The sequence below is a fragment of the Capricornis sumatraensis genome, chromosome 6 (assembly GCF_032405125.1).
Source record: "Capricornis sumatraensis isolate serow.1 chromosome 6, serow.2, whole genome shotgun sequence".
In the NCBI taxonomy this organism is placed as follows: Eukaryota; Metazoa; Chordata; class Mammalia; order Artiodactyla; family Bovidae; genus Capricornis; species Capricornis sumatraensis.
Window position 1 is genome coordinate 74,373,752 of NC_091074.1, and position 23,574 is coordinate 74,397,325.

Genomic DNA, 23,574 nt, shown 5'->3' on the forward strand with positions numbered 1-23,574 from the left:
TGGACTGGTTGGATCTTCTTCCTTAATGTCAATCAAATCCAAGTTACCTCTTTTCTTTGACTTCTGCAGGAGACTCATAACTGTTACACCTGCAACCACATTTGACTCCTGTCATCTCTTTTCCAATCACAGCTGGAGTAGTCTTTTCAAAATGTTTATCAAATTGGTCAACCCCCTTCATAATACATTTAATGGCTTTCCATTGTTTATGGGCTAAAAAGAAGAAAGACCCTTAACAAAACCTGCACGAGTCTTCAGGATAAGGTGTCAAACTCCACTTCCAATGTCACACTCCCCCACTGTATAGAAGTGTGGCTATATATACATACACATATCATAAAGTACTAGAGTAGGAAATAGCAACCCACTCCTGTATTCTTGCCTGGAAAATCCCTTGGACAGAGGAGCTTAGGTGGGCTGCTGAGATATCCAAGGGTCAATTGTATAGGTATAGTGTTCATTATAATGATAAAATTGTATTTAATGTGTGTAATAATTATATAATTCATAAACATACTTATATATTATGGATAATAGGGTTTCCCAGGTGGCAATAGTGGTAAAGAACCCACCTGCCAATGCAGGAGACATAAGAGATGCAGGTTTGATTCTTGGGTTGTGACGATCCCCTGGAGGGAGGCACAGTAACCCACTCCAGTATTTTCACCTGGAGAATCCCATGAACAAAGGAGCCTGGAAGGCTACAGTCCATAGTGTCCCAAAGAGTTGGACAGGACTGAAGCAACCTTGGATGCACATTATGGATAATATCCACATATATATACAACCACTGAAAGAACTAGTTGGTGTTGTTATTCAGTCACTAAGTGGTGTCTGACTCTTTGCAACCCCATGAACTTCAGCACACCAGGCTCCCCTATCCTTCACTGTCTCCCAGAGTTTCCTCAAACTCATGTCCATTGAGTCAGTGATGCCATCCAACCATTTCATCCTCTGTTGCCCCCTTCTCCTCCTGTCTTTAACCTTTCCCAGCAATGGAGTCGTTTCCAGTGAGCCAGCTCTTTGTATCAGGGGGCCAAAGCATCAATTCTTTGGTGCTCAGCCTTCCTTATGGTCCAACTCTCACATCAATACATGACTACTGGAAAAACCATAGCTTTGACTATGCAAACCTTTGTTGGTAAAGTGAGATAAATATCATTAATGAAAACATAATAAAACAGTCAAAACATTATTGAAATTGATTATATGCATCCTGGTCCAAAAACACATTACGGAGACATGAAATGTATTCTGCTTCTCCTTTAAATGATCCAGTCTGGGTGATGGGCTTCCTCCTGTTTTGAAGACTGAGACTAATTTAGTTTATAATAGGCTACATTTCTTCAGAGAGAAGTTATCTACCCTTTTCCCTGATATCTGTGAAGATTATGTTTTTTTATTGAGGTAAAGTTCACATGACATGTAGTTTACCATTTTAAAGTACACAATTCATTGGAATTTAGTTCATTCATGATTTTTTGCAACCATTACCCCTATGTGCTTAGTCATTCAGTCATGTCGGACTCTTTGCAACCCCATGGACTGTAGCCCACCAGGCTTCTCTGTCCATGGGGATTCTCCAGCCTAGAATACTGGAGTGGGTTGACATGCCCTTCTCCAGGGGAACTTCCTGACCTAAGAATTGAACCAGGCCTGCATTGCAGGCAGATTTATTGCCCCCAAAGGAGATCCCATACCTTTAAACAGTCACTTCCTATCCCCTCTCTCTCAGCCACTAATCTGCTTTCTGTATCTATCAGTTTAGTTCAGTTCAGTTGCTCAGTCGTGTCCGACTCTTTGCGACCCCATGAACTGCAGCATGCCAGGCCTCCCCATCCATCACCATCTCCCGGAGTTCATTCAAACTCACATCCATCGAGTCGGTGATGCCATCCAGCCATCTCATCCTCTGTCATCCCCTTCTCCTCCTTCCCCCAATCCCTCCCAACATCAGAGTCTTTTCCAATGAGTCAACTCTTCACATGAGGTGGCCAAAGTACTGGAGTTTCAGCTTTAGCATCATTCCTTCCAAAGAACACCCAGGAATGATCTCCTTTAGAATGGACTGGTTGGATCTCCTTGAGTCCATGGTACTCTCAAGAGTCTTCTCCAACACCACAGTTGAAAAGCATCAATTCTTCAGTGCTCAGCTTTCTTGACAGTAGAGCTTTCACACCCATACATGACCACTGGAAAAACCATAATCTTGACTAGATGGACCCTTGTTGGCAAAGTAATGTCTCTGCTTTTTAATATGCTATCTAGGTTGGTCATAACTTTCCTTCCAAGGAGTAAGTGTCTTTTAATTTCATGGCTGCAATCACCATCTGCAGTGATTTTGGAGCCCAGAAAAATAAAGTCTGCCACTGTTTCCCCATCTATTTCCCATGAAGTGATGGGACCAGATGCTATGATCTTCGTTTTCTGAATGTTAAGCTTTAAGCCAACTTTTTCACTCTTCTCTTTTACTTTCATCAAGAGGCTTTTTAGTTCCTCTTCACTTTCAGCCCTAAGGGTGGTATAACCTGCATATCTGAGGTTATTGATATTTCTCCCGGCAATCTTGGTTCCAGCTTGTGCTTCTTCCAGCCCAGCATTTCTCATGATATACTCTTAGATGTGCCTATTTTTGACATTTCATGTAAATGGAATTTTAAATATGTGATCTTTAGCATCAGCCTTCTTTTACTTACCTTTTCTTTTTTTTGAGGTCATCCATGTTGCAACTTGCTGGAGCTTGTCTCAGAATTTTATTACATATTGTAATTGAATAATATTTCATTATATGGCTAGACCACATTTTATTTATCTATATCGTGAATATACTCTCTGTGGGATTTTCCGTCTTCACCCAGTTCTCCTTAGGTACTGGTTTCTCCTGTGCCCTAAGGCATTTGTATAATAAAGCTTCCTAATTAAAGAAAATTTCATTCAGTTACTTAAAATCAAGCTAATCAAATTCTTTAGTACAGAGTAAACAGTGGAAACAGTGTCAAACTTTACTTTTTTGGGCTCCAAAGTCACTGCAGATGGTGACTGCAGCCATGAAATTAAAAGACGCTTACTCCTTGGAAGAAAAGTTATGACCAACCTAGATAGCATATTCAAAAGCAGAGACATTACTTTGCCGACTAAGGTCCATCTAGTCCAGGCTATGGTTTTTCCAGTGGTCATGTATGGATGTGAGAGTTGGACTGTGAAGAAGGCTGAGTGCCGAAGAATTGATGCTTTTGAACTGTGGTGTTGGAGAAGACTCTTGAGAGTCCCTTGGACTGCAAGGAGATCCAACCAGTCCATTCTGAAGGAGATCAGCCCTGGGATTTCTTTGGAAGGAATGATGCTAAAGCTGAAACTCCAGTACTTTGGCCACCTCATGTGAAGAGTTGACTCATTGGAAAAGACTCTGATGCTGGGCGGGATTGGGGGCAGGAGGAAAAGGGGACGACAGAGGATGAGATGGCTGGATGGCATCACTGACTTGATGGACGTGAATCTGAGTGAACTCTGGGAGTTGGTGATGGACAGGGAGGCCTGGTGTGCTGCTGTTCATGGGGTCGCAAAGAGTCGGACACGACTGAGTGACTGAACTGAACTGAATATAATCTTGTGTATGCAAAAGACCAGTGGTTTCTTACGTTACTTTTCTATCTTCATCCTCATCCTATTTCTATTCCTTTCTCCACAAAAACTCTCATTTTAATGTTTGGTATGTGGTGGCAGCATTGTGAAATATGTGATTGTTTTGAGCATGTGGTTTTAATCTATGTTAATAATTTTCCATTAGTATAACCCTTAGTATTGGACATGGAACAATGGGCTGGTTCAAAATTAGGTAAAGAGTACCTCAAGGCTGTATATTGTCAGCCTGTTCATTTAATTTATATGCAGCATACATCATGTGAAATGCCAGACTGAATGAAACACAAGCTGGAATCCTGATTGCTGGGAGAAATATCAATGACCTCAGATATAAGACAATACCTTTACGGCAGAAAGCAAAGAGGAACTAAAGAGCCTCTTGATGAAGGTGAAAGACAACAGTGAAAAACTTGGCTTAAAATTCAGCATTCAAAACTAAGGTCATGGTATCCAGTCTCATCACTTCATGGCAAATAGATGAGGAAAAAATGGAAACAGTGACAAACTTTATTTTCTTGGACTCTAAAATCACTGCAGATCGTGACTGCAGCCATGAAATTAAGAGACCTGCTCCTTGGAAGAAGTGCTGTGACAAACCTAGACAGCATATTAAAAGCAGACACATTACTTTGTCAACAAAGGTTCATATAGTCAAAGCTATGTTTTTTTTGGTAGTCATGTATGGATGTGAGAGTTGGACCATAACAATTGATGCTTTTGAACTGTGATGTTGAAGAAGACTCTTGAGAGTCCCTTGGGCTGCAAGGAGATTAAATCAGTCAATCCTAAAGGAAATCAACCCTGAACCGATGTTGAAGCTGAAGCTCCAGTATTTTGGCCACATGACGTGGAGAGGTGACTCATTAGAAAAGACCATGATGCTGGGAAAGACTGAGGGCAGGAGGTGAAGGGGCTGACAGAGGATGAGATGGTTGGTTGGCATCACCAACTCAATGCAAGTGAGTTTGAGCAAGCTCTGGGACATGGTGATAGACAGGGAAGCCTAGTATGCTGCAGTCCATGGGGTCTCAAAGAGTTGGATGTGACTGAGTGACTGAACAACAATAGCAACAACAACCCTTTTTCTGTATCTTACCCTTTCCCTTCAGCATTATAGATCTGCCTATGTTGCCATATGTACTTCTACTTTAGTGCTCTTTGCTCCAGAGTATTCAATAGCTTGCACCACTCACAGATTTCCCCCATCCATTCACCTAATATTAAAGATCACATTATTTCAAATTCTCTGTCACAACAAACCAAGCCCTTGTGTATGTTTCCTTACGGACCTGTATAAAAATATCTCTGGCATACATACCGAGAAGTGGGATCACTGGTCATAGGATACATACTTTATTTCATTGAATATTTCCCAGATTCCTTTCCAGAAGGCTCTGTAATTTACACTCACATAGAAGGGCTTGAAAAATTCTGCTTCTTCACATTTTGGGCCAACACATATTATCATTATCCATCTTCTTTGTCATTTTTTAAATGTCATTAATTTTATTTTATTTTTATTTTTTAATCAAAGGATAATTGCTTTACAGAATTTTGTGGTTTTCTGTCAAACCTCAACATGAATCAGCCATAAGTATACATATATCCCCTCCCTTTTAAACTTCCCTCCAATCCCTCTTCATCCCACCCCTCTAGATTGATACAGAGCCCCTGTTTGAGTTTCCTGAGCCATACAGCAAATTCCTGTTGGCTATCTATTTTACATATCGTAATGTAAGTTTCCATGCTACTCTTTCCATACATCTCACCCTCTCCTCTCCTCTCTGCATATCCATAAGTCTATTCTCTATGTCTATTTCTTCATTGCTTCCCTGTAAATAAATTCTTCAGTACCATTTTTCTAGATTCCATATGTATGTGTTAGACACGATATTTATCTTTCTGTTTCTGACTTACTTCTGTATAATAGGCTCTGTATAAAGGCTCTAGGTTCATCCACTTCATTAGAACTGACTCAAATGTGTTCCTTTTTATGGTTGAGTAATATTCCATGTGTATATATAACACAACTTCTTTATCCATTCATCTGTCAATGGACATCTAGGTTGCTTCCATGTTCTAGATATTGTAAATAGTGTTGCAGTGAACAATGGGATACATGTGTCTTTTTCAATTTTGATTTCCTTAGGGTATATGCCTAGTAGTGGGATTGCTGGGTCATATGGTGATTTTATTCCTAATTTTTTAAGGAATCCCCATACCATCTTCCATAGTGGCTGTATCAATTTACATTACCACCGTCAGTGCAAGAGCATTCCCTTTTCTCCACACCCTCTCCAGCATTTATTGTTTGTAGACTTTTTGTTGATGGCCATTTTGAAGGGTGTTATGTGATATCTCATGGTAGTTTTGATTTGCATTTCTCTAATAATGAATGATGTTGAGCATCTTTTCATGTGTTTTTTTAGCTATCTGTATGACTTCTTTGAAGAAATGTCTGTTTAGATCTTTTTCCCATTTTTTGATTGGGTTGTTTGTTTTTCTAGTATTGAGTTGTATGAGCTGCTTGTATATTTTGGAAATTAATCTTTTGTCAGTTGTTTCATTTGCTATTATTTTCTCCCATTCTGAGGGTTGTCTTTTCACCTTGCTTATAATTTCCTTTGCTGTGAAAAAACTTTTAGATTTAATCAGGTCTCACTTGTTTACTTTTGTTTTTATTTCCGTTACTCTAGGAGGTGGGCCATAGAGGATCTTGCTTTGATTTATGTCATTGAGTGTTCTGCCTATGTTTTCCTCTAAGAGTTTTATAGTTTCTGGCCTTTCATTCAGCCCTTTAATCCATTTTGAGTTTATCTTTGTGTATGGTGTTAGGAAGTGTTCTAATTTCATTCTTTCACATGTAGCTGTCCAGTTTCCCCAGCACCATGAATTGAAGAGGCTGTCTTTGCCCCATTATATATTCTTGACTCCTCTGTCAAAAATATGGTACCCTTAGGCACATTTTTTTTTTCTGGGCTTTCTATCTTGTTCTATATTTCTGTTTTTGTGCCAGTACCATACCGTCTTGATGACTGTAGCTTTGTACTATAATCTGAAGTCAGGAAGGTTGATTCTTCAGCTCTGTTCTTCTTTCTCAAGACTGCTTTGGCTATTTGTGGTCTTTTGTGTTTCCATACGAATTGCAAAATTTTTTGTTCTAGTTCTGTGAAAAATGCCATTGGTAATTTGATAGGTATCTCATTAAATCTGTAGATTGCATTTGGTAGTATAGTCATTTTCACAATATTGATTCTTCCTACCCAGGAAAAAGGAATATCTCACCATCTGTTTATGCTGTCTTTGATTCCTTCCATCAGTGTCTTATAATTTTCTGTGTATATTTATAATTTTCTGTATAGTTCATCTCCTTAGGTAAGTTTATTCCTAGATATTTTATTCTTTTTTTTTTTGCAATGGTGAATGGGATTGATTCCTTTATTTCTCTTTCTGATTCATCATTATTATTATATAGAAATGCAAGTGATTTCTGTGTATGGATTTTGTATCCTGTAACTTTGCTAAATTCATTGATTAGCTCTAGTAATTTTCTGATACTATCTTTAGGGTTTTCTATGTACAGTATCATGTCATCTGCAGACAGTGAGAGCTTTACTTCTTCTTTTTGTATCTGGATTCCTTTTATTTCTTTTTCTTCTCTGACTGCTGTAGCTAAGACTTCCAGAACTGTGTTGAATAATAGTGGGGAAAGTGGGCACCCTTGTCTAGTTTCTGATCTTAGGGGGAATGTTTTCAGTTTTTCACCATTGAGAATAATGTTTGCTGTAGGCTTATCATTTATGGACTTTGCTATGTTGAGGTAGGTTTCTTCTATGCCCATTTTTTGAAAAGTTTTAATCATAAATGGGTACTGAATTTTGTCAAAGGTTTTTTTTTCTGCATCTATTGAGATGATCATATGGTTTTTATCTTTCAGTTTGTTAATATGGTGTATCACATTGATTGATTTGCCTATGTTAAAAGAATCCTTCCATCCCTGGAATAAACCCAACTTGATCATGGTGTATGAGCCTTTTGATGTGTTGCTGAATTCTGTTTGCTAAAATTTTGTTGAGGACTTTTGCATCTATGTTCATCAGTGATATTGGCCTGTAGTTTTCTTTTTTGTGTGTTGTTTTTGTCTGATTTTGGTATTAGGGTGATGGTGGCCTCATAGAATGGGTTTGAAAGTGTTCCTTCCTCTGCAATTTTTTGAAAGTGTTTTAGAAGGATAGGCATTAGCTCTTCTCCAAATGTTTGATAGAATTCTCCTGTGAAGCCATCTGGTCCTGGGCTTTAGTTTTTGGGGAGATTTTTGATCACAACTTCTGTTTCAGTGCTTGTAATTGGATTGTTCATAATTTTTGTTCAGTCTTGGAAGACTGAACTTTTCTAAGCATCTGTCCATTTCTTCCAGGTTATCCATTTTATTGCCATATATTGTTCATAATAGCCTCTTCTAGTCCTCTGTATTTCTGCATTATCTGTTGTAACTGCTCTTTTTTCATTTCTAATTTTGTTGATTTGATTCTTCTCTCTTTTTTTCTTGATGAGTCTGGCCAAAGTTTTTTCAGTTTTGTTTATCTTCTCAAAGAACCAGCTTTTAGTTTTATTAATCTTTACTAATGTTTCTTCTATTTCTTTTTTTTAATTTTTGCTCAGATCTTTATGATTTATTTCCTTCTACTAATTTTTTTTTTGTTCATCTTTTCCCAGCTGTTTTAGCTGTAAAGGTAGGTTGTCTATTCAATGGTTTTCTTGTTTCTTGAGGTACAATTGTATTGCTAAAAACTTCCCTCTTAGAACTGCTTTTGCTGCATCCCATAGGTTTTGAGTTGTCATGTTTTCATCATAATTTGTTTGTAGACTCTTTTTTTAATTTCCATTTTGATTTCTTCAGTAACCTGTTGATTATTTGGAAATGTATTGTTTAATCTCCATGTGCTTGTGTTTTTTTTTTACAGTTCTTTTTCTTGTACTTGAGATCTAGTCTCATAGTGTTGTGGTCAGGAAAGATGCTTAATAGGATTTCAATTTTATTAAATTTACTGGGGTTTGATTTGTGACCCAAGATGTGGTCTATCCTGGAGAATGTTCCATGTGCATTTGAAAAGGTGCATTCTTCTGCATTTGGATGGAATGTCCTGAAGATATCAATGAGATCCATCTCATCTAACGTATCATTTAAGACTTGTGTTTCCTTAGTAATATTCTGTTTTGATGATCTGTCCATTGGTGTGACTGGGTGTTAAAGTCTCCTGATATTATTGTGTTACTGTTAGTTTCTCCTTTTATGTCCGTTATTTTTTGTCTTATGTATTGAGGTGCTTCTATGTGGGTGCACAGATATTTACAATTGTTATGTTTTCCTCTTGGACAGATCCCTTGATCATTATGTACTGTCCTTCTTTATCTCTTATAATCTTCTTTATTTTAAGCTCTATTTTGTTTGATATGAAGATTGCTACTCCAGCTTTCTTTTGCTTCCCATTTGAATGAAATATATTTTTCCATCCTCTCACTTTCAATCTATATGTGTCTTGAGGTCTGAAGTGGGTCTCTTGTAGATAGCATATATATGGGTCTTGTTTTTGTATTTATTCAGCCAGTCTGTGTCTTTTGGTCAGAGCATTTAATTCATTTACATTTAAAGTAATTATTGATATATATGTTCCTATTGCCATTTTCTTAATTGTTTGGGGTTGATTTTGTAGAGTTTTTTCTTCTCTTGTATTTCTTTACTCTGTGAGTCCCTTTAAAATTTGTTGTAAAGCTGGTTTGGTGGTACTGAATTCTCTTACCTTTTGCTTGTCTGAAAAGCTTTTTATTTCTCCATCAATTTTGAGTGAGATCCTTGCTGGGTACAGAAATCTCGGTTGTAGATTTTTCCCTTTCAGACTCTAAATATATCCTGCCATTCTCTTCTGGTCTGCAGTTTCTGCTGAAAGATCAACTGTTAAACGTATGGGGTTTCCCTTGAATGTTACTTGTTGCTTTTCTCTTGCTGCTTTTAATATTTTTTCTATGTGTTTAGTCTTTGTTAGTATGTGTCTTGGTGTGTTTCTCCTTGGGCTTATCCTGTATGGGACTCTGCACCTCTTGGACTTGATTGACTATTTACTTCTTCATGTTGGGGAAATTTTCACCTATAATCACTTCAAAATTTTTCTCATACCTTTTTTTCTCTTCTTCTTCTTGTACTCCTGTAATTCAAATGTTGCTGTGTTTGATATTTTCCCAGAGGTCTCTGAGACTATCCTCAGTTCTTTTCATTTTTTTTGCTTTATCTGCTCTTCAGAAGTTATTTCCACCATTTTATCTTTTAGTTCACTGATTTGTTCTTCTGTTTCAGATATTCTTCTGAATACTCCCTCTAGAGTATTTTTAATTTCAGTAATTGTGTTGTTTGTCTCTGTATGTTTATTCTTTAATTCTTCTAGGTCTTTGTTAATTGATTCTTGCATTTTCTCCATTCTGTTTTCAAGGTTTTTCTTTTTTAAATCATCTTTACGTCATTATTCTGAAAATTTTTTCAGGTAATTTGCCTATTTCCTCTTCATTTATTTGGACTTCTGTGTTTCTAGTTTGTTCCTTCATTTGTGTAGTATTTCTCTGCGTTTTCATTATTTTTTTTAAAACTTATTTTGTCTGAGATCTCCTTTTCCCAGACTTCAAGGTTGAATTCTTTCTTCCCTTTGATTTCTGCCCTCCTAAGATTGGTCCAATGGTTTGTGTAAGCTTCGTATAGGGTGAGATTTGTGCTGAGTTGTTGTTGTTTTCCTTTTTTCCCCGCTGATCAGCAAGGCTGAGTGAGGTGGTAATCCTGTCTTCTGATGACTTTTTTATATTTTTGTTTTGTTTGTTGTTTAGATGAGGTGCCCTGCACAGGGTGCTACTGGTGGTTGCGTGATGCTGGGTCTTGTATTCGAGTGGCTTTTTTGTGTGTGAGTTCTCACTATTTGATACTCTCTAGGTTTGTGAGAGTCGGACTGTGAAGAAGGCTGAGTGCCAAAGAATTGATGCTTTTGAACTGTGGTGTTGGAAAAGACTCTTGAGAGTCCCTTGGACTGCAAGGAGATCCAACCAGTCCATTCTGAAGGAGATCAGCCCTGGGATTTCTTTGGAAGGAATGATGCTGAGGCTGAAACTCCAGTACTTTGGCCACCTCATGCGCAGAGTTGACTCATTGGAAAGGACTTTGATGCTGGGAGGGGTTGGGGGCAGGAGGAGAAGGGGACGACAGAGGATGAGATGGCTGGATGGCATCACTGACTCGATGGACGTGAATATGAGTGAACTCCAGGAGTTGGTGATGGATAGGGAGGACTGGCATGCTGCGATTCATGGGGTCTCAAAGAGTCAGACACAACTGAGCGACTGAACTGAACTGAACTGAACTGAGGGTTAGTTCTCTGGTAGTCTAAGGTCTTGGAGTATGTTCCCAATCCAAAAGCTTATGGCTTGACCTCTTCATCTAGGACTGATGAGATAAAAACAATCTGTTTTTCAGACCTCCTGTTGTAGTTATTTCCAAAATCTGGTCAACTACATCTTCAGTTTCTCTGCATCCAGCGTCCCTCAGGAACCACAGTTCCTCTTTATTGGCCTTATTTGTCATTTTGATGGATGTGAAGTGTAGCTCATTGTTGTTGCTAGTTTTGCATTTGCTTTATTTAACATTTTCTCTTTTTAAACTATAGATTCAGATCTGACTATATGATTGCCCAATTTTAAGTATTTTTTTCTCTGTAGAATTATAAACCCTTCATCAGGTGTAGGTATGAAATATAAATTGCAAAAAAGTAAATTATTCCATTTTCATTGCAAATTTAACTTTAGTCCTGTTTCTATCACAGAATGACTTTCATGAACATAAACTAGTATATAAAAAGCTAACTTGGTCCTCTTGCTTTATAAGTTGGTGAACACTCCACAAAATTTTAGTCAATAGAAAATTATATAACAAGCTTATGTTTTTAGTATAAAGCTAAACTGGGGCTTCCCTGATGACTCGGTGGTGAAGAATCTGCCTGCCAATGTAGGAGACCAGATTTGATCCCTGAGTTGGGAAGATCCCCTGGAGAAGGGAATGGCTACCTATTTCAGTATTCTTGCCTGGAGAATTGCATGGAGAGAGGAGCCTGGAGTGCCACAGTCCATGGGGTCATGAGTCGGACATGACCTAGCAACTAAACAACAACAATGACTTTAATTATTATTTGGGAATTCTACTTTGATTAGAGTCTATATAAAAGGACAAGAAGTAAAAAAGCATAAGAAAAGAGACCCTTTTTCTGTGTAAATTAACAAATGGCAGATTCAGAGTGAGCTGGAATAGAAATAGTAGTGCTCTTCAGAAACTCCAGAGTTTTGGATTGAGATCACTGGTTGTTCTTCTACAAGTCATTCATCAGTGCCCCAAATCCTGAGCTGAAGAATCTTCCAGGGTGAGCCAGTGTGGCATTTCTCACATCCATTCATCTTTTTGATGATTAAGCTCTCAGTAAAGGCAAGGAGATCCAACCAGTCCATTCCAAAGGAGATCAGTCCTGGGTATTCTTTGGAAGGAATGATGCTAAAGCTGAAACTCCAGTACTTTGGCCACCTCATGCGAAGAGTTGACACATTGGAAAAGACTCTCGTGCTGGGAGGGATTGGGGGCAGGAGGAAAAGGGGACGACAGAGGATGAGATGGCTGGATGGCATCACCGACTCGATGGACGTGAGTTTGAGTGAACTCCGGGAGTTGGTGATGGACAGGGAGGCCTGGAGTGCTGCGATTCATGGGGTCGCAAAGAGTCGGGCACGACTGGGCGACTGAATTGAACTGAACTGAAAGGCTAAAAGCATTCATATTTCATAAAATCCTTGAGTGAGATCTGTCATTCTCTGTGGTTCCTTCTGTTCTAGGAAGGATGATGTCATCCTAAAGACCAATGGTGGATGACCAGTACTAGAACATGAGCCACAACAGATTAGTGTGAAGAGAATGTACATAAGACATGTAAGGGAGAGGCTTTCTACCTCTGGGGTGGTGCAGGCAGAGGGGGACAAAAACCCCTGTGCAGCTTTCTAAAGGACTTAGACCCCTCTCCCTTCCTCCAAAGGTGGTGCTGCTGGCAAGTGTGTCTTGGCAAAGTTTCACTGGATTTCAGACGTGTGCTGGAGAACAAATTATAGGTATAAAGTTTTTGCCAGAAGCACTTACAGCCTGTATTTTGCAGAGCTGGAGATGACTGATCAGTGGTGCATTTTACAAGATTGCTCTTTTAAGAATTACTTCTTTGGTCATCCTGGGGGAAGACTGCATAGAAAAATGTATGCATAAAATGTTAGTTCTCTTCATCACTGAAGTAAGGATCTTAAATGTACCCGTGCTTGTCACTCTGCTTCTCTTATGTGGTAAAGCCAGGATGTTCATTTTGAATTCTTTTTGTAGTTTGATTAAATGTTCTTCTGGTTGTAGTGCTGCTGATCCCTTGTTTTAAAGCTAAAGCAATGGTAATCACTTTGTAATGTATAAAAGGACTGAATCACTGTATTGCGTACAGTGTTGTGGGTCAATTACACTTCAAAAACCAGACAGAAAAACTCCTAAAAAAAGAGATCAGATTTGAGGTTACCAGAGATGGGGGAACTGGATGAAGAGAATCAAAGGGTAAAAACTTCCAGGTATAAGATAAAAAGTACAAGGGTTGTAATGTACAACAGGATCAATATAATTAACACTGCTATGTATTATATATGACAATTATTAAGAGAGTAATTCCTAGAGTTCACATCACAAGGAAACTTATTTTTTTTCTTTTTACTTTGTATCTATATGAGAAAATGATGCTTACTAAACTTACTGCAGTTATCATTTCATGATATATTTAAATTAAATAATTATACTGTAGGCTTCAGTCAGTCAGTCAGTTCAGTTGCTCAGTCATGTCTGACTCTTTGCGACCCCATGAATTGCAGCATGCCAGGCCTCCCTGTCCATCACCAACTCCTGGAGTTTACCCAAACTCATGTCCATCGAGTTGGTGATGCCATCCAGCCATCTCATTCTCTGTCGTCCCCTTCTCCTCCTGCCCCCAATCCCTCCCAGCATCAGTCTTTTCCAATGAGTCAACTCTTCACATGAGGTGGCCAAAGTATCGGAGTTTCAGCTTTAGCATCAGTCCTTACAAAGAACAACCAGGACTGATATCCTTTAGGATGGACTGGTTGGATTTCCTTGCAGTCCAAGGGACTCGCAAGAGTCTTCTCCAACACCAGAGTTCAAAAGCATCAATTCTTTGGTGCTCAGCTTTCTTGACAGTACAGCTTTCACACCCATACATGACCACTGGAAAAAACATAGCCTTTAAACAGACCTTTGTTGACAAAGTAATGTCTCTGCTTTTGAATATGCTATCTAGGTTGGTCATAACTTTCCTTCCAAGGAGTAAGCTCTTTTAATTTCATGGCTGCAGTCACCATCTGCAGTGATTTTGGAGCCCCCCAAAATAAAGTCTGACACTGTTTTGACTGTTTCCCCATCTATTTCCCACGAAGTGATGGGACCAGATGCCATGATCTTCGTTTTCTGAATGTTGAGCTTTAAGCCAACTTTTTTCACTCTCCTGTTTCACTTTCCTCAAGAGGCTTTTTAGTTCCTCTTCACTTTCTGCCATAAGGGTGGTGTCATCTGCATATCTGAGGTTATTGATATTTCTCCCGGCAATCTTGATTCCAGCCTGTGCTTCTTCCAGTCCAGTGTTTCTCATGATGTACTCTGCATATAAGTTAAGTAAGCAGGGTGACAATATACAGAGCTTAGGCAGTGCTGTATGTCAATTATACCCCAACACAGCTGGAAAGACAAAAATAGAGATAAAAGGATTTGTACATCCTGAAAAAGAGAGACCATATTGAAAACATTCACCTTAGCAACTTCTGATAGACAGACAAAACTGATTTTGACTTACTACTGATTTTTATCAAACTTTTAATATTTAGTTTAAGTGACAGGATCACAATTCTTTCCCCCAGTTACTAACACTTTGATTGTCTCAAATTCCCCAAAGGAAATCCAAAATATCATGCTGTAGAATTTTTTATGACTTAGAATCTGCACTATTTTTCTGTGAAGGAGCCAGTATCATCCCAAAATGCCTCTCTTCACTCTTGGAGTCATAAAAATTATGCTTTTCAGTATACTCTTGGACAAGATCTAGTACCAAATAGTGAATGCTCTAACTCCTTCTGAGGGCTTGCTGGGTCTTTGTGAATAAGATGTCATTGGTGATCCATTCATTCACCAGAAGAATGTTGTTCTGATGTTTTCACAGAACATCTGGTTCACAGATGAATTTCTGAACAACAGTTCCAGCCTGAGTAATACCTATGAGCTCATACTTTCTTACAATTTGAGTGAAATCCTCATTCTTCCACAGGTTGGGATCACCAAAGGACCCCAATAAATCTGCCCCACACAGCAAGATTACCTTTGGCACACCTTTTGCTTCTGACCCGACGGATTTCTTTTGACTAAAATTTTGACTTTGTTCAGCCAACTTCCTCCTACATTCCGATCTTTCTGGCATAGGTGAGTCCTTCTGGTGATCACAGCTCCTAGCCTCCAATTTCTCTCGATGGTGTCTGAGCACCTTAGCAGTCTCTAGCCACTCCTTCTGAAGGTTTTCCCATGCACCCACTTCCACCTACTTTGAATTCTTGGTGGCAAGATATGCAATGATAACTCGGCAATGGGCAAAGAAGAGTTTGATGCTTCTTATATACCTTGCTGACAGGATAAATTGTGCCTTGTCTAACTGTATATTTTCCTATTGTGTTCATGTAGTTCTTGACCAGTTCAAACAACCTGAGGTGCATGTTGATGACTGAAATTAAAAAACCGCAAGCAAGAACCATAGTTGTCTTCTCAGAATTTTCTAGGCTAACAATCTTAAGTTGTTGGTCTAAGTGCAAAACCCTGATACGTCCTTTGTCATTCCTACAAAGGAAATTCTGTCATTCTGAAGCGTTTTTCAAGGCTGGGTGTCAGAGTCATTCCAACTTGTGTGTCAACAGTCTTCTTCAAGCTGAGCTAGAACAGAGGATCCGCATGCATATTGTGACTCACGTCCTCAAGGTTGACTGACAAGAATCCTTGTATCTCATTGCTTTAATTTACATATCTTAGTTTATCAAGTGGAATTTTAAAGTAGTTTTCTTGTTATTGCCCATTCATATCCTTTGTTGCTTTTTTAAAATAGGAACTCCTTAACTTTGTTGCTTTTGTGTTGTTATTTGTTGTCATCTTGTTGTTGTCATCATCTTGGTAGTTCATTTGTAAGAATTTTTGGGTATTTTCAGTTCAGTTCAGTTCAGCTGCTCAGTCGTGTCCGACTCTTTGTGACCTCATGAATCGCAGCACGCCAGGCCTCCCTGTCCATCACCATCTCCCAGAGTTCACTCAGACTTACATCCATCGAGTCAGTGATGACATCCAGCCATCTCATCCTCGGTTGTCCCCTTCTTCTCCTGCCTATTTTAGACTTTGATTTATTGTCTTTTACATATGTCTCAAAAACTTACAGTATGCTTCATATATGTTGTTCCCTGTCTGTTAAAGTGTTTTAAAACACTCTATGGGTATCAACTGTTGATTGAAAATGTTGATTGTCTTTAATGTTTTTGGTGTATTTATATGGTTTTCCCTATCCTTAGGTTAGCTTTTTTTTTTTCTTCTTACTTTTGCTCTTTAATCTATTTAGAGTTCAATTATGTCTCCAATAACTAGGTAAATAAAGAGAGGGAAAGGGAAAAAGCTTCCTTACAGAAGAATTCCAATTAATAAATGTGGGCAGAATGAGGAAAACCGGAAATTACCACTAGAACATCACAGTTACATTGTTGGAGGCAATATCCATGGATGAATGCCAAATATTTATTAATTACTATGGTGATTGTGACATATGTCTGCAAGTTCTTTGTTATTTCTCTCTCCAGGAGGTGAAGGTAAATTCCCCTCTGTTAAGTGTGGGCTGGACCGTGTCTGTCTTCTAATAAATAGAGAACAGAAAGGAAAAAATAATAACTTCAGAGCAGAAAATATGGGCAGACACCAATTAACCTAGTGACCAAATTAAGGTTGCCAGTAACAAATCATTTTGACATCATACATCTTCTGATAAAATGTGATGAGACAGGCAAATCACCCTAACTGTATTTTTATAAAAATAAGTTCTCCCTCCAATTTTTCCAAACTCCATCTAATCAAGGGACAACAATAGACAAACCCAAACTGAAGGACATTTTACCAGATACTTGACCAGTATTCTTCAAAAGCATCAAGAGAAATAAGACAGATTGATAAACTGTCTGATTAAAAAATATTTAGAAATGTGATGACTAAATGCAGTATGTGGTTTTGAGAAATCAGTGGAAAAATGGGTTACATTGAAATAAAATTTAGTTGATAGTAATGTATCAATGTTAATTTCTTAGTATTGATAAATGTGCAATGGTTATGTAAGGTAACACTGGGGGAATCTGAATGAAGGATAGATATAAGGAAACTCTTTGTACTCCTGGAAACTCTTCTGCAAATCTAAGTGAAATTTGTCTAAATAGAAATGTATTTCCAGACGAATGGATAAGAAAGCTGTGGTACTTATACACAATGGAGTATTACTCAGCCATTAAAAAGAATACATTTGAATCAGTTCTAATGAGGTGGATGAAACTGGAGCCAATTATACAGAGTGAAGTAAGCCAGAAAGAAAAACACCAATACAGTATATTAACACATATATGTAGAATTTAGAAAGATGATAATGATAACCCTGTATGCGAGACAGCAAAAGAGACACAGATGTATAGAACAGACTTTTGGACTCTGTGGGAGAGGGAGAGGGTGGGATGATTTGGGAGAATGGCATTGAAACATGTATACTATCATGTAAGAAACGAATCGCCAGTCTAGGTTTGATACAGGATACAGGATGCTTGGGGCTGGTGCACTGGGATGACCCAGAGTGATGATATGGGGAAGGAGGTGGGAAGGGGGTTCAGGATTGGGAACTCATGTACACTCATGGCAGATTCATGTCAATGTATGGCAAAACCAATACAGTATTGTAAAGTAAAATTTAAAAAATGTATTTCCAATTAAAAAAATTTTTTTGTGAAGCTTAACACCTTGCAAGTAGTATAAACAATCTCAGGGAATTTTTCATAGCAATATGATGTGCGTTTTGGAGACTGACAAACTTGACTTAAAAATTGCCTTTCAGTAAAAACAATAGGGCAAAAAGACATACTTTACTTAAAACCAATAGTTTAAAAAAAGCAAACAGGAGATTGTACAATACCATGCATAGGAAAGGATCTTGGGTTCATAGTATCCTGGACACTTGGGATCCTGGGCACTCCCACAGGTAGAAAGGTTCTTTCAATGAACTTGAAACAACTTCATTTCAAAGTTGTTGTGAACATATCTCACAGCTTTGTGCTGTCCCTGAGTGCTGGGGGTGCGAGTCAGAGTGACTCTAGTCATTGTCCACATCTTGTCTTGAATCCTTGATTCTAAGACAATGGTCATAAAGACTGGATAGACAGCAAAGTGACACATTAGCTTTCAGAATTTTGAGTGTTACTGATTCCTGCATCTGTGGTGTTGCCTGTTTCCCTTTCTGGCAGCTGGGGTACTCAGCAGAGAAAACCACTTGAGGAAAAAGTGTTGCAGCTCACCTGGTTCTAAAGACCTTGTAATTCTCTGAGAGGGGTGGGAAGACTAGGCAGGTGCTGCTCTGATGAAGTCAGAGGAGTAAGCAGGGAGGAAGACCTGCTCTCCGCCACTGTGTCCAGGTCTTACCCATCCCTCCCAATCTTGTCACAAACGTTTTTGTGACTTTCCAGAGGGAAAGACCAGATGAACCTTATCCCTCAGAGAAAGAGGAGGAAAATGGAACGTGTGCCACCTCCACCACACCAAAGATTGTGTGCCCCAGGTATGCACTTTCTGTCTAGCTCCTATTGGGTTCTCTCTTTCTGTTGGCAGTAAACACTGCAAATGTTTTTGGAGTAAAAATCATTGTCATTTCTGAAAGTAACTGACTCTGAAGGCTTCTTTTTCCTCTTTTCTCAGTCTCTAAAATATAGGATCATTCTTCAGATGCCTTTCAGTTATTGCAGACTTTGAGTACTCCCATGTTAATCTATTTCCTTATAAATCCTACTTATAAAAATCAATTTCTTCTTTTGCCCTCCTACTGTCTGCTCATATTCTTTAATTCAAACACTTATAATAATTTATTAATTCATCATACTACTTTTAGCTTCTTTAGTTTATCCTAGGAATAGCTGAAAAATTTTTTTGTATAAGCTATGGCTTGACAGGCACATTTTTCTGGTCAAATCGTGCAACACTGTCTATTACCTACAAGCACCCTTCTAAAAGTCTTGGTCTAGACGTCCAGCCTTGCTGTCCATTGTCTATAGTATTTTTCAACATTATGTCCATTGTTTCTCAGCCTGGTTTGCTAAGTGAAAGAAGCCAGACTGAAAAGACCCACATTATACAATTTCATCTAAGAAATGACCAAAATAGGCAAATACAAAGAGACAGAAATGGTGAGCAGCGGTTGCCAGGAGCTGAGGAAGGAAGAAATGAGGATACAGGGACGGACTACTAATGGTAGAGTTTCTTTCTGAGGTGATAAAAATATTCTGGAATAAGAGAATAGTGACTATTGCACAATCTTGGGAATATGCTAAAAATTAATGAATTGCACAGTGTGAAATGGCCAATTTTATGGTATATGAATTGTGTCCCAATAATAAATACTAATTATACATATGTATATATGTCAGTATGTTTTTATTGATATTTTTGCTTAAAGAATGAAAAGGTTTTAGGGGTGAATAAAAAATTAATATATGAAAGCCACACAAGATATTGATAATGATTAAATAAGTAAAATGTGCCAAAGTTTTAAAAGAATTTTGTAAGAATACCAGATCAGTTTTGAATTTGTGAGTTTCGTGGCTTAAAAGACAATTTAAGATTTGAAGAAACATCTACAACCTTTAATTTTCTAAAACTATTGTATTAAGTAATACTACTGAAAATGAATTTACTGGTTGATATTTTGTTCATTTTACCATGGTATAATTAATGCCTAATTTGAAGCAAAAGTAAAACCTAAAGATCTCCCCTTTGCAACATCGTTCCTAAGTTGGGGCAGACAGATTACTACTTACACAGGTACACAAAACTCTTACCATAGATTCGGAGAGCAGTAACTTGTAAACTTTTGAGCAGCTCTTTATTTGCTCGGGCTGCAGCAGTATGGATAATGTCAATAAGCTGTGTTGAAAGTTCAGGGTTTCGGGAGCCGAGATGAGCAAGCTGCAGTGGTAAACCAGCCAACCAACGTGATAACACTTTACTACGGTATCTAAGGCCATCAAAGAGAAGAGAAATACAACACATTTATTTAAACATTTGAGAGCCTATAAGATGGCTGGCATCATTTATTCAGCTATAGCATTCTCTAAGGTTTATCCCACTGTATTTGAAAAGTTTATGTAATTTGGGGCACTATGTAAATTGTAGTTTTATCTTAAAGGACACAAACTCTACTTCACTTCTTGTGAACTATTTACACTAATTTGTAATAATTATTTTATTATTGATGCACTCAGTATAGGGTGCCCCACATTAAGTGGCTTCAAACTTGTGTTATTTCAGTTCTTTCCTATACTTGCTAACTCTCTAATGCCTCATCTCGGACACAGCAATCACTTTTGCTGTCCCCCAAGAGCTTAGTGATTTACACATGACCTTTGGAGTCTAACAGACCTGAACTTAAGTCTCAGTCTGGCTGCCCTTTAGCAGCATGACACTCACCAACTTATTTAACCTAAGCTTCCTTCTATAAGGCAGAAACCAACAGTACCTACATCGAAGTATGAGAATTACTGAAAAATTAAGAAAAGCCCTGACTCACAGTAAAGACTCGAATATGTTCTAATAACTACCTATGTATGCTGAGGTATCCCAAATCTCTTATCTTAACCCAAACATCTCTTCCAGACTATCCCAAATAAACCTCAAACTCACCATATCTAAAAACGGATTCCTTAGTTCTACTCTTTGTGTTGTCTATGTCACCAGACAGCACCAAACTAAGCCAGGAACTTTCTCACTTTAAAATACTCCCATTTTTAAAAATTTATTGAAACATTTTTGACACACAGTATTATCTTAGTTTCAGGAATATATCACATAATAATCTGACAACTGTACACACTGCAAGTGGTCACCACAAGTCTAGTAACCACCTGTCCTAATAAAAGTTACTGTAGTATTACTGGTCATATTCTTTATGCTGTATATTACACCCCCATGGCTTATTTACTTTATAAGTAAGTTTGTACCTTTTAATCTCCTTCACCTATTGTACACTTCTCCTCTTCCACTGCCCTCATTCTTATACCATATGTCCCAATATGTCACTAAGGGCCAGAGGTTAAACCTCCATAAAATTTACGGGAAGCAAAAGAAAAAGCTGAGGCTGCTACAGGTGGTTCCAATTGTCCTTTAGCTGTTAAGCAGACAAGTGGAAATATATGCTCAAAGAGACGTTTACCTTCTCAGTTATGTGTATAAAGGTTACTGGAACTATTATGTACACCTCTTTATAAAAAAAATTTTTTTAATGAAACCAAAAAGGATAAAAGACAGAATTTCTCCAAAGATTTAATCACTCTATCATCTTATTATACAGATTACAAAGTAACCTGGTAAGAAAAAGAAAAGCAAAATAACATAGGGAACTGTACCGGATTCTGTAAGATCTCAGTTCTTCTTTTTGATAGATTTTACTGAAAAACTTCAGTAACAAAGTCCGAACTGGAATGAGCAGGCCTCTTTGCTGATACAATGTATAAACTGCCTTTATGAGAGACTCTGTCGCCTCTAAAAACAAGAGAAAACAACTGCATGTGAGTCAATATGTTTCTTCACCAGCACCATAATTCTTCTAAAAAGCACAGAAGCACCTTGTTCCTATGACAAAGCAGATTTTAGCCACAAACTGATGACTACCATCAAAATCCTACATCAATGGCCTAATACAAAAGTCAAACCAACCAGAGATTACAGTACAAACATTCCTAAGAGACAACAAACCTAGGAAAGGACAGCGAAAAACAGAATACTAGAAAGGTGGATAAGCCAGGAACCAACCAGGAAAGCTGTTTTGAATGAAAATTATTATTAAGTCACAGTAAAAATTGACAATGCAACATAATTTCAAGTAGCAAGAAAGGTAAAGAGAGAAGGATCAATTTCTAGTCAAATTAGATCAGAAAAGAGTACTTCTTCATCCTTAGGCTCAATGTCACTTCCTCTTAATAAAACATACCTCCTTTCACTCCAACTATATAATCTACTAGAAAACCTTCCCATCAGCTTCAGAGTGGACCTACTCACTGAAAAAGGGGTGTTCTCAGCAATCAGGGTTCAAGGAGATATTCCTTCATGATTATGCTAGCTACCTTTTATGGCTTGAACGTAAATGACTATGTGAAATGTTTGACAGTTATGAACTCAAAGTTAGACTCTAAATGTTAATAGCATGCATAAGAGCTCCTCTCTTAAATAAGGACAGAGCATTAACACCTACCTCTGTTTGGCTGTATCTGCATTAACCTCCAGGAGACTCCAAGCAATCTGTTCAGCTGCTTACTATTTAGCCTAGAGCCATCTTCAAGGGTTTCTGTTACAAATTTCCTTATCCTTTCTATCCAACTGGAATCCTTCTGCAAAGTTGAGGCATTTGCCAGGGAGACCATGATATCAGACAGTGTTAAATTCAGTAAAAGATGATCTACATTATTCGAGAGAATCGTGCAATGCTTGATGCTAAAAACAAAGACATACATAACTGTTACGTGTTGTATCTACCATGCCTGCTTCACTAAAATACTTAACTATTCTTCCCAGATTCCCTGGTAGCTCAAAGGGTAAAGAGTCTGCCTGCAATGCGGGAGACCCAGGTTTGATCCCTGGGTTAGGAAGATCCCCTGGAGAAGGAAATGGCAACCCACTCCAGTATTCTTATCTGGAAAATTCCATGGATGGAGGAGCCTGGCAGGTTACGTACAGTCCATGGGGTCACAAAGAGTCGGACACCACTAAGTGACTTCACTTTCACTTCATTCCTCCCAGAATGAATTGCCAAGAAGGTAGGTATATAAAAGCGACTGTAAGTAAACTATTCATTACAGAATCAGGGTTGTTAAGGGATAAATTAAGAATGCATACTGCTCAGTTCATTACCCAAGTTGCTATTCACACAAAAAATACAGGCCCTTGAAACACTGCTTGGTAATCCTATATGTAATGTGGGGATAAGAACACTTGAAAACTTCAACACACTTGAAGATTTTAAGCAGATATTTATATTAGGATGAAACTCACAATAGACCTTGATTCTGCTTCTAACTAATTTTGACTTAACAGAATCACTGATTTCTCCTGACCACAATTTCCTTATGTGTGAAGACTGGTCTAAATAAGCCCGATTCTGAAACAACTTAATTTTATCACTCACATATTGAAATCACTTTTTCCTAGCCATATAAAACACATTGCTTTCAAAGCTTGAAAGAAATTTCAAAAAAAGGTTCTAACAGATTATCTTAACAAAAACAAAGTTTGCAACTAAGGATATAAACCACTAGATACATAAACACTATATAAACACTGTAGATTTCAGGCTACACTGCATTCAACAGCAGGGCAGAGCCTATTTATTTTCATGTCCAGAAACACGGAAGTTGATTAAACTAAAAAAATACCTGAAACTAACTTATTTTAAAAGAAAAAGTTAACCCTGGATTAAGCATGAGAAAGGACACAGTAGTAACAAACCACAAATACAAGGG

General features: G+C 38.1%; 1 protein-coding gene and 1 pseudogene across 2 annotated transcripts in view; both read right to left on the minus strand.

Annotated features, from left to right (window-relative positions):
- Window positions 1-12,637: 12,637 nt before the first annotated feature.
- The window catches only part of LOC138080929 (testis-expressed protein 10-like), a 29,570-nt gene continuing 18,633 nt past the window's right edge, over window positions 12,638-23,574 (minus strand). The window contains exons 6-9 of one of the 2 annotated variants that reach the window (XM_068973822.1): window positions 22,311-22,549; window positions 21,466-21,601; window positions 19,903-20,078; window positions 12,638-14,485 (exon numbers count right to left, since the gene is read on the minus strand). In XM_068973822.1, the coding sequence (XP_068829923.1) occupies window positions 14,466-14,485; window positions 19,903-20,078; window positions 21,466-21,601; window positions 22,311-22,549 (571 nt within the window). In that variant the 3' untranslated portion in view covers window positions 12,638-14,465. Of the gene's footprint in view, window positions 14,486-14,725; window positions 16,680-19,902; window positions 20,079-21,465; window positions 21,602-22,310; window positions 22,550-23,574 lie in introns of those variants that run through there. The other variant, XM_068973821.1, reaches the window with a different exon arrangement.
- LOC138081213 (nicotinamide/nicotinic acid mononucleotide adenylyltransferase 1 pseudogene) lies at window positions 14,730-16,136 on the minus strand (annotated as a pseudogene).